Source organism: Alternaria hordeiaustralica (assembly GCF_023758085.1).
Source record: "Alternaria hordeiaustralica strain BMP 2776 chromosome Unknown scaffold_2, whole genome shotgun sequence".
In the NCBI taxonomy this organism is placed as follows: domain Eukaryota; kingdom Fungi; phylum Ascomycota; class Dothideomycetes; order Pleosporales; family Pleosporaceae; genus Alternaria; species Alternaria hordeiaustralica.
Window position 1 is genome coordinate 1,889,719 of NW_026056774.1, and position 11,859 is coordinate 1,901,577.

At 51.2% G+C, this 11,859-nt stretch overlaps 2 protein-coding genes across 2 annotated transcripts; one reads left to right on the forward strand and one right to left on the reverse strand.

Moving 5' to 3' along the window:
- Positions 1-40: 40 nt before the first annotated feature.
- J4E84_002094 (uncharacterized protein) lies at positions 41-3,860 on the reverse strand (the record flags this gene model as incomplete). Its single annotated transcript, XM_049384722.1, has 4 exons — positions 41-248; positions 309-2,113; positions 2,610-3,158; positions 3,216-3,860. The coding sequence occupies 4 exons, from the start codon at positions 3,858-3,860 to the stop codon at positions 41-43; spliced, it is 3,207 nt and encodes a 1,068-aa protein (XP_049248078.1).
- Positions 3,861-8,086: 4,226 nt separating this feature from the next.
- On the forward strand, positions 8,087-9,433 carry J4E84_002095 (uncharacterized protein; the record flags this gene model as incomplete). The annotated part of the gene is made up of 3 exons (XM_049384723.1): positions 8,087-8,786; positions 8,841-8,995; positions 9,290-9,433. 3 exons carry the CDS (start codon positions 8,087-8,089, stop codon positions 9,431-9,433), a joined length of 999 nt encoding a protein of 332 aa, XP_049248079.1.
- Positions 9,434-11,859: the final 2,426 nt, after the last annotated feature.

Genomic DNA, 11,859 nt, shown 5'->3' on the forward strand with positions numbered 1-11,859 from the left:
GGAGCTTCGATAGATCAAATATCCTATTTCTTGTCTCCATCTACTTCACCTCCAATCTCATCGCGTCGTACTGCACATATACCGCTTCCGGCAACAGCGCGCTCTCGTAGTTGGTTCCGTTGTACGGCAAACTGAGGATCAAACTGTTCTCCCCTTCCTTCAGCATGGACGAAGGGAAAAGGAATTTGTGCGCGAGGTTGTAGCATATGACTGCTGAGCGGACGGCGCAGGATGAAGATTGGTTGTATCTGGTATGATTGTTAGTACCCTTCCATGATTAAAGACGGAGTAAAGAATGAGAAACTCACGGAATAATCCAAGGCTCAAGATCCACCCCATTCACATTAACCGTATACGGCAAATTCGAATACGGCTCACTCGCATTAAACACATCCGTATTCCCCGCCGCCGTCTTCGCGCCCGCAAGCTGCACCGTAAACGTCGCAGTAGTCCTGTTCTTGAGTTCATTCGCCTTGGCATCGAACAGAATAGTCCAGTTATATGGATGATCAGGTACAGGTTCGGGACGCTCGTAGTTTGCTTTTCCGCCGTAGACAGCCCAGTGAACATAGTTGAGTGCTTGAGACGCGTCATCCGTACCGACCTTGTATGTCACGCCTTCGGGGAACTCGTCGATGAAATCGTAAGCACCCCAGTAGAGGCGGTATTCTTCTGTGAGGAGAGGGTGTGTCGGGGACTGGGCGTAGCCGTGGCGGTACTCGCCTGAGGATTTATCGGGGGTGCCAATGCGGAAGAGTTCTGTGCCGGCGGACTCGGGGGTCCATGTCGCTGTTATGGAAGTGGCTTCTCCCGCTGAGACGGAAACGTCGTCTTGGATGTAGTCGCCGAAGATGCCGTCGGCGTAGATTGTGAGACGGTAGTTTCCGGCCTTTACACGGGGGATGGTGACTTCGCCTGCGGGAGAGATGTCTTCCCAGTATTGGTACGCTTTCGTGTCGAAGACGTTGTCTTGGAAGTCGTGGCCGCTCTCTGTGAGGATGGCTATGGGGTTCTTGGCTCCGGTAGGCAGATTGATCTTTGCGTTGAAGGTACCGCGACCAGAGGTGGGGACGAGGTTCGGTACGTGTTTTGCAATGGAATCGTAGAAGTCAGCGTTCCATTCTGGACGGAGGCCATACTGGTCGGCATCTTCTCGGAGCTCCTCAAGTGAACCGCCGGAGTTGAAGTGGAAGTACTGCGGCCCAAAGGTACGGTCGAAGCCATCGGTGATGTTGGGCGTTTGATCGCCGTGATGGTTGGAGACCATGTAGTTGTATACGATGCCATCGACGACGAGGTCAGAATGCACGGGACCGTTGAAGTAAGTTTCGACAGTGTTGTGTACAAGCCAGGCGCCGTAGGTTGAGCCATTGGCGCTACCAGTACCGTCGGCGTACATACCATGGGCCTTGTGATCGCGCCATGTGTCTTGGAAGGTGTACTTCGTGAAGTAGTCTCCTACGCCCGTCACGTACGGATCTTCCTTATTGGCCAGCCACCATGTAGCGTCTTGAACAGTGACTTGTCCCTCGGTATCTGGGCGGGGTGCAGCAAACTTCTCGTTGGTAATGAAGTGCGTGAAGAGCGCGGGTTCATGGTTTGGCCTGAACAGTGTGCGGAACTCTTGCAGGTTGCGCAAGAATGGAGTGGTCTTGTTGTTGTACACCACACGGCTGAAGGTATGTAGCCCTGTTTCCCCTTCTCTCAGGAACCAGTACTGCTCTAGCCTCTGACCGGTCGGAGCGTATGTCTCGCCCATGCTGATACCCCCATACGAAGTATTAGTAGAATCCTTGCCGTTGAACAGCTGGTACTGAACATTGCTTCCCCGGCCTGGTGTCCAGAAGCCAGATGGAGTGCAGTAACAGTCGAGATAGGGACCGACTCCAGTGTTGCCATCTTCCGTCCCAAGGAGGTTCTGCCCGTCAAGAGTAAGAACATTGATATATCCTCTTGTCTTGCTCACCGACGCAACAAGACGATCGTTGGCAATGGTTAGACTTTGGTTGTTCTGACTCGCGTTCAGAAAAGCCCATGCTTTCGAAGTCAACAAGAGCGCTGCCGCGGTCGCTGTGGTGGAGCGCATGTTGTGAACGGAAGGCGCCAACGAGCACTACATGCCCTCAGAGGTACTTCGCTCCCCATTCTTATACAAGCCGTATCCAGGTACACGGGAAAATTAATTGAAGCTAAGCTCGATGATCCTGGCCGTAATCCGGGGTAAAGGAGGAGAGACTGCTATGGGGAAGACGCGCTACTCGGCCCTTCGGCGTGAAAGCGACCGAGGACAGGGTTTGTTGGACAACTGAGTGGCCCACATGCTCCTTCCGGAAGATATTTGCTCGAGCAGAGCATGTTCCATGTCTCGTTGCTGGTGATGATGACTTCATGTTGGATACGGAGAGTTCGTCATATCGTTGTTGGGCCGTGTCCGCAATTCGCTTCGCGATATCCTTCCAGGTTACAACAATCGGGCGAGTCATGACGTTTCGTGCTTTTTATCGCAACCGCCCGATCATCTGCATCATGTTTGCCATTTTGTACCCGCCTACAGTTTCCGCTTTACGTACGGTGGCTCATATAGCTGGATGCTCTGGACATCAGCGTACTATTTCATAGCTAATCTGACCTCTAGTTTCCTCGAGGTTCTCTACGCGTTGAAACCTTTGTCGACTGTGTAACCAGCTTTCTTTCAAGCCCGTAACGAGATTGACATTGCCTTTCCAATAGTATTCCTTTGGCCCATCCCCTTTTGTCCTCAGTAACCAGACTACCCTGCGCCTACCTAACCGTCGCAGCAACACTCCATGAGTCCAGGCTTTGAAGCGAGTGAAGAGTGACACCAGACCTTGTCGTTCTTTCGTTGGTGCCCGCTCCTGCAACTTCGTGACCATCATTTGGACGCAATCCTCGATGGCAAGGAGTGTGGGCGATACGCGGTAGATGCGCCAACCACGGTCTTCAGCCTCATCGATGAAGAACCCCTCCTTATTCGGTACTGTGATAGTGACAGGACCAGAAGTACCACAAAGTGACCCATCGGCGTGACCGACAGAGGTCTTATAGAGCATTACCGAGAGTCGTTGGGAGCTGGAGAAGGAGACGATGCGGTTGCGTTCGAGCAGCGGTAGTGCCGGTAACGGAGCCGGGGAGGCTTTCTATTGGAATGAGAACTTATCCTCATCGTTGAGGCAGGCGTTACGATAGGCACTTACATTCCTAGTCATGGCGTACTCGCTATTGAGAAGTCGAACGAACATTGTCTGCTGCATATCCACAGAGGCCGCCGCTATCTTCGCCTTCATGAATACCAACTCAAGTATGGCTATAGATCGGAAGATCATGTAGTCCCTGAGAGTGATCTTTGACGATGAACCCTTCAAGTATACTGCGACATAGATCAACGTGAAGAAATTCACAAGCGGCGTATCGGACCAGATGAAACGTCCGGCTCTTCTTAAAGCCATGATTGGCATCACAAGGCTCCTCTCCCGGCAAGCCACTAGTGCCGATGCAATGAACGTCAAGCCGAAGGTTGTCGCGATGAGGATGTTAAGCGCGGTGGCTGGAAGAAGTAGGTTCATTGCGATAGCACAGGCGAGCGAGATGGTTAAGAGAATGAACCCAGTGTTGGTGAAGTATAGCTCTGCAAGCTCACCATCGTGATCTCGCGAGAAGACGGAAGTGTAACCATCAAGCACAAGAGCTTTCTTGATCCCAGTCCTGTCCTTGTGACGTACTGCGAGATGGTAGAGTATAGCGAGGCCGTTGCTGATCTCTTTCAGGAAGACCGTAATGCAAGAGTGTAGCAGCAATGCACTGCCGAAGTTGATCTCCTTAGTCCAAGGAACGGGCGACATGATGAAGTAGGGCTTTTGAACAAGGCTGTGGTGTCGTGTTGTGGAGAAGAAGGGTATCACTCACGAGGCTGAGCACTTGAGAAGTAGCTGATCGATAGACTGCATTAGCAATGGCGGGAAGTAAGCTGCGAGTGTACCATGCACTCCTCAACCCAGCCTACCAACATGCTGCCTGCAGCAGAGAAGCAAACACATGCACCTTCAGGCACATGTAGTGGGGGGCGGAAACGCTGTCCTAGCCATGCCCAGGCGAGGCAGCCTTGGAACTACCGCGGCATCGAGTTTGAAGCCATACACCGAGGTTGTCCAATACCCTCTGTGTGTCTCTAACCCCATGCCATTTGACATGCACCAATGATGCCATAGAGGAATGTCAGCTCGTTCGCGATCGATGGTGGCTGCGTTCGCGGTTTAATCTTTCCCGCAGAAAGGAAGCGAGCCGTCACGCTAACTGACCCGGCTTAAGAATGCAGCTGTGTCAACGTGAATGCTAGGTATGCTACGGGACACAAGAGATCTACGGTTAAGCAATGTTCGTAAAGAGGAGAGTTACTTATGTGCAAATCCACAAGGCGTTTTCTGACCGACATCCGGGCATAGTGCAACGCGTCCACGGGTGGGCGGGCAACTTTAAGCCTTGGAATGTGCTCAGATGTTCACCTCGGCAGGATCGTGCACGGGCATGTGCACGGGCACTCGTGTGCGTCTCGCCATTTCCTAGACATCTCGTGCCTGTCTAGGTACCTAAGTTACCACGTTGTCGGACTATTCCAGGGCTTGTTGGTTTTACCAATCCTTACCTTATATTCCGCGTTTGCATAAAGAAGAAGCAAGCGTGGTTAGCTCTCAGACTTCCGCCTAGCTTCCTATCGGGTTTGCCCTTGTCGCGCCACATGCCGTGCCACATCGAGCGCCGGCATGCCGGCAGCTCGCCCTTGCTGGGGGTCCGACAGATTGTTACGAACCTTGACGCCCAACTCATTGCATTAGAAAGGGTCACATCCCTAGGTAGTATCATACTCGAGAGACTGATGACCGTCACGCACAACTGGAAACCTCATTACGCGTTCTTTCGAAACAACACTTCGAGAGGCATCGATCCAATATGCGCTCCTCTTCAACGCTGATGCGCTCACTCAAAGAGAAACTTATCGAAACGTTAATTGTCGCGCCTTACGACCGCGGACTAAAGAGAAGCGCACGTAAGCGGAAGGAGTACCACGATCGTTTACGAGCCGAAGCTTGTGCTGCTTGGAACGCCCGACTTCCTAGAGTAAGGCAGAACTCTGAGGACGCCTTTGACTCTTGTTCAACCGCCGACGTATGCACCCAACAACAATCGCCGTTCTTCGCGAAGCTGCCTCTCGAGCTACGGAGGCTTATTTATACATACGCCATGGGCGGCCAAGTCCTCCGGCTTGAGCTCCATGGCCAGGACGATAAACAGCTTCAGCGGCAGATGTGTGAGGAGAACGACGACGAGATTCCATTCACGCTGAGTTGCGTACAAGCAAGGAAGCTGCTCGGGTTCCCAGCGTCTTGTAAAACTGCGTGAGTAAAGTAAATTTCTCACATGAATAACGTTACTGCTACATGATACAGTATCTGACTGAATATGCTAAAGCTACTTCGAAGCCGCACAATACGTCTATAGCGAAAACATCTTTCGAATTCCCAGCCTTACCGCCTTCTTCGCTCTTCACCGTATTCTTCCTCCGCGTTGGTTCCAAAGCATTCGTCGCATGAATTTGAGATGGGCGTATCTTTCAACACACGAGATGCACAAATTTCTTGAAGGCGACCCACCGTATAATGCTTCATGTTGGTCTTCAATGTGGTTGGAAATATCAAAAATGAGAGCACTAGAGCATATGGAGGTCGACATGGTGATCTGGGCGCCATATGTCCGTGCTGCATATGAACATGTCCTCTTTACTCCGCTGGAAACTCTGAGGGGTTTGAAAAGGTTTGCGGTATACACTAGTTGGAGCGAAGATGGAAACTTTCGACGAGAGAGTGGAGGAAAGACATGGCCTTTCGAGATCACGCGAGGAATAGGCGTGAGTGACTGGTTGCCCATGCAATGATGTCTTTTTCATTGAACAAGTTACACTATGAAGTCAAACTTCACTCGACCAAACAGAGCATATCCAGCCATGGGCTCTATTGGGTCCGCAAGAAGCTAGGCGTGTCACGGTCTCAACCGAGGGGCACCTTGCATAAGCCACGCCCCGACTTTGATGAAGCTGTGCCGCAATGGCTTTGCCACACCAGGGTGATTAGGCACCAGTCTACCTTATCACTTATAGGCCACATTCGACTTCGGAGTGAACCTCTTTGTATTGATGATAAGTATCGAACAAACAGGACGTCGATTATATGGTATCGCTATTGCCCTTTTCTCCCTTGACCACATCTTTCTCAACTCTCTGGCAATGGCCATGCGACCAATCAAAGACGCAGCCTGGTATGTGCTCAACAAGTTTGTGCAAGCAGTGATCGTACCTTTGCATGATAGGGCCATAGCCAAGAAACTGCAGAGGCGAAGACGAGCAAGTATAGAAGGGCGGAACAGGCATCGGGCTAACTGGAACGCATCTTTACCACCTAACTGCTCTGACACGATGGAAGTCTGGGCATTGAGCGCAGCAACGGATGGGTTCTCCACTCAGCCACAATGCTTATTTTTCACGAAGTTGCCTCCGGAGCTGCGGACGATGATCTATCCATACGCCCTCGGAAATGAAGAACTTGAAGTGGAGCTCATCCCCGAAGAGAAAGAGCTGTGGATATATCACGACCAGACGGTATCGTCCTTCGATTTGAAATGCGGGAAGTTTCAGCAGCTTATGGCCTTTCCCCGGTCGTGCAAGATCGCGTATGTCTCTTCCCCTACCTGAGGTCTCACTGGTGTACTTTCGGAAATATGACTAACTTGTTTGCGCTAGGTATCTTGAATCAATACAGTATCTCTATGCATTCAACACTTTCTATATCCCTACCAGCACAGCATTCTTCTGCCTCCATCGTCTTGTACCCACGCATCACTTTCAAGCAATTCAATCGCTACACCTGAAGTGGAGAAGTCATGACTTAAGCATGCTGTGGGAGATGGCGAAAGGTGTACCGCCATACGACCTGTCATGCTGGACTCGTACCTGGAAGGCGATATCCAAGATGGAGGCCCTAAGATACATAAGGGTCGACCTGGTGACATGGAGGACGCGTCCTAAACCGTATCATATCTACGAGGATGCCTTGTTCACCCCGTTGAAGGAAGTTAAAGGCTTGCAACAGTTTGATGTACTTGTCAGTTGGGAACTCGGCAAAGAAGTAGAAGGGGGAAGGCATTGGCCTTTTACGATCAAAAGAACTATGGAACATGTTCGATGAGCAGGCCCGGGCGGCGTGGAGCTTTGGATGGACACATCGAGCAGCTTCCGGGGTAGTTTACATATGTTAGATCATCGCGTTAAGATTTCGTCAGTCGAAGTTGTAACTAACTCACACAAAAGTAATGCTAAAGATGCATCACCGCAAGAATTAAAAGTGTTATACTCATCCAAAATATCCTGTTCCGGCGTTTCGGTGCTAATCCGGGACGAATGACCGGTGACGTCATCATCTGGGGGGGAACCGAATCCGCGTTGTGTACCTGCCTTCCGAAGCATCAACACCAAACATCGGAAACCCCGGGATCATCTCAGCTTTCGCGGCCTTTTTCCGCAGTGATGAGCTCTTCTCAACCCGAGAGCCAGCCTCTGCTACACAGCTCTCCAACCAAAGTCATAGCCTTCGAGTCCCACGATCCAGACGACCCCCGGAACTGGTCGAAAGCGCGCAAATGGCTAATGGTTGCTGCCATTGTCCCGATAGACCTAAGCGTCTCTTGGGGTGCGAGTGGCTTTAGTCCTGTCGCGAGCGACTTTGCGAAAGACATGGGCGTGTCGCCGAGCGTCGCTGTTCTGGGACTGAGCATGTATGTTCTTGGGTTGGCTTTTGGTCCTATGACCTTGGCGCCTCTTTCGGAATACTTTGGACGAAGACCTGTTTATATTGTGTCTTACGGCATCTTTCTCTTGCTCCTTTTGGGGACGACATATGTAGAGAGCCTTGGGCCGTTTCTTGTCCTGCGTCTGTTCTCGGGTTATTTCTCATCCACGACCATCTCGAACTTCGGAGGCACCATCGCGGATCTCTTTCACCATCACGATACCGGGCCAGCAATGTCTTGGTTCCTCTGGGCAGCGACAGGCGGCAGCCCGACTGGATTTGTACTCTTCTCGTTCATCGCGCATGGCCGATCGTGGCACACCGCGTTCCGCATCATGTTTTTCATCTGCTTGACCTTTTGGGTGGTCATGGTCGTCGCGCTCTATAGCCTTGGAGAAACAAGACATAGTGTAATACTCTTGCGGAGAGCACGAGCCCTACGGCAGCAAACAGGCGACGATGAGATTGAGGTGCCGGACGAAATGAAGCAACGAGGACCGAAGCAGCTGTTCACTACAGCACTCGCCCGCCCATTCAGATTCTTGGGCTCTGAAGCTATCGTGCAGTTTGGTGCACTCTACAACGGGTTTCTATACGGCTTGAGCTTCCTCTTTAACGGAGCCTTTCACATGATCTTTGGCCCGAACGGATACGGTCTTGATACTATCGGTGTCGGTATCTCATTCCTGGGAATTGTTGTCGGTATCACACTTGGCCTAGCGACGAACGTCTTTCAAGAACGATACTACCAAAAACAAGTTGCTCAGGCCGGCCACCGCGACGTCCCCGAGGCGCGAGTGCATCATGCGAAGCTGGCAGCTATTGTGCTACCAGTGTCTCTTATGGCTTTCGCACTTACCGCAACGCCAAACATACACCCCTTCTTCGCAGTTCTCGCCAGCGCGTTCTGGGGATGGTCATTCTACACTCTCAGTAAGTTACACAGATGATCCACGTCACTCATGCTGCACTAACAATTCGATGTAGTTCTCATGACGCTCACGTACACCGAAGACGCCTACAAAACGTACTCAGCATCAGCTCTTGCCGGAATTGGACTCATTCGGAATCTCGCTGGTGCTGGATTCCCACTCGTCGGAAGACACCTGTTCTTGAACGTAGGCACCAGGAACGCGAGTCTGGTACTGATGGCGATCGCTATTTGCCTAGCGCCAATACCATTCGTGCTTGAGAGAAGAGGCGTATCATTGCGCAAAAGAAGCCCATGGGCGGCCGCGCATGAAGATGAGGACGAGAACAGCTGAGCCTAATGCCACCGGTGACAACTGTCTCGCATGATAGGGCTCAGTCTGTCCTGTTTATGGGAAGGCATTGGTGGCGCGTCAGATACATGCTCCAAGTTCGAAGAATTTGGCTGCCATACGCCTCGCTATGGACCGCCTGTACACGATCTCATACGTTAATGATGGCCGCAGTGTGCCCGGTCAAGCATAAAAGTCTTCGCAACTCTATACCTGGGCAAGCACGTGGAATGGATTCCTGTATCCGACGAACTCCACATCATAATCGAATCAGAGAGCCCTGTCCTACTCGCGTTCAATCTTTCCATCAGCCACTGATATGCATTCCTCATTACTCAGCCCTTCGGCCGTCTAGGCAGCGGCAAGTTAGCGACCCAAATGGTTCGATCTCGCGCACGTGACATCCACTACACAGCAAACCCAACACACTCATTGGACAAAACAGAGCATGACGGCTACCCAAAATCAGCATAACAACGTTTCGAGCACAACAGAACGTGTTGTTTCGGATCTGCCCGTGGTTTTAGCGCGTAATCCCATTGAACGTTGCGGGCCAACCAACACGTCGCGCAGCCGAGAGGGTCGGCGCGTAACGCTAGATCTCGCGCTGCCGACTACCCACCCGCGTATCCACCTGAGATATTCTTAGACCGTACGAAGTCTACATATGAGGCTCTGCTCTTGCGATGATAGTGCAGTATCCTCCAGCTTCAACCGTCTTTCTTTCCTTCAGTCGATTTTCATTCGGTTCTTTTCTTTTGAGTCTGTTCTGTGAACAACTCTGTGTTTCATTCTCGACATAACTTGCTTGTTTCCTTCAGTCAAGTCTCAGCATAGCGACGGAGTTTTTCTCTCATCTATCGTCTTTCGTCATTTCCCATTTTCTTGTTGCGAGAGAAATTCCGACCAGCGCGCAAGTCGTGTCTAGTACCTACAACGTCATCTCGAATTACGACTACATCGCGACTCATCTACGAAACGATCGCAAGACACCTCGACAGCCTCTTCAGGAATTCCAAATACCCACACCAACACGATAAACTCTCAGTAACAACACAAAAATGTCCTGCCAACCATTCACTCCGGTCCCTCAACCACCCACCAACCTCCCATCGTGCGCCGTACCTGTCGGTGGCTCGAACTCTTCAATACTAGACGCATGCTGCAACGGGCACATCAACGCGATCGCGACATACTCCGCTCCCGACTCAACCACATCATCACCATCCGCGTCCTCCACTCCAGTCATCGTTAACTCAGAAGACAATGACGGCTGCTTCCAATACTGCATCACCGATTCACCAGACATCGTCCAAAGCTGCTTGGCACAAAAAATGGAAGAATATGAGAAGGAAGGCGCAAGCGGCATGGGCACGTTCGGCTGCTTCAACACGGACAAGGCGGTGGGTGCGAGAAAGGTCGATGAGGAACGAGGATACGCTAGTGCGGGTGTGAGCATCAACGGAGGTGCGAGCTGGGTGGTATCAATGCTGCTGGGTTTGAGTGTCATTGGTGCAGTTGTGGGAGGCATTTGAGCTCCATTGAAGAGATCGGTACATGGCAAAACCGTGGAAAGATGCGAAATGCTTGATCGAGTTTTATACCAGGGCTATTCTCTAGCATCTCCTAGCGCTGACGCTGGACGTAATGAATAATGACATATTTCAATCCTCGACTATAGTAGCGGTGTGGAACGACAACACTGATGAGATCTACGATACGATGGTTTGAACGACTTGGTTGCGCATCCGAACCGCAGAGATACCCGTCCAGTCCCAAAAGTAAAAAGCAAGATTTCCCCAGCCTCAAATCGTCTTCGACACCTACAAAGGCGGTGAGTGAGCAAAGGAAGAATTCCCCACACTCACAAAGCGCCTCAACAACATTGTGTGCTAAGAACACGAGCGCAGATCCATCATGCTTGCACTAAGTAGGGGTGTGGTGGCTGCGATAAATTATTAACAACTCTGGTGTTTCTTCTTACAACTACCGTCTAAGCCTGTCAATCCTCGACCATGTCAACAATGCCGGAGCAACCACACATCGTCAGATACTGTGACCAAGAACTGATACACCCACAACCTCGGCATCCGGTGCCCATTGTCGAAATAGAAAGAATAGCAGCCAAAGCTGAGAAACAAGCTTCTTCAGACCTAGCCTTCGCATCGCAGCAACAACCACAGGCGCAGCAAGAGCAACGGCCACAACCACAAACGAAACCAGACCAAATTCCCCAACGAAAGCGAAAAGACAGCGCGGCACCTTCATTATATTGTCCCTCCCCCGTCTCGGAACAATACGAGCAAGCTTCTAAAACCGAGCTGCTCGTTGCCTCACACTCGCCTAAGCATGTGCCGGAGCATTTCTCCAACTCGGGCTTATTAGAAGCTGGGTTCAACCAGGAGACTTCTCGCAGGAATTCCAACTGGCGTCGGTTCTTTTGTAAGCCCCTAATCGTAAGAAACTCTGACGAGAAGTATTGCTAAGCTTTCACATAGATGGTTCTCTAGAGTTCTTGATTCCTTTTGGGAGTGAATGGGATAGTCCGTGTTTAGCGTCCCGGAGGACTTCTGTTTGAATTGTGTCGAGAGCACGCATACTATTTATGAATGAATGAAATCTTTAAATATGAGATCTTCTCCCAGTTGACACTGCAAGCTTGATGTGTACCTGATGATGATGGGTCTGTGGCTGAGGGGCAGCCGATGTGGAGACGAGGGAAAGTTCCCCGCGACGTTTTAGCG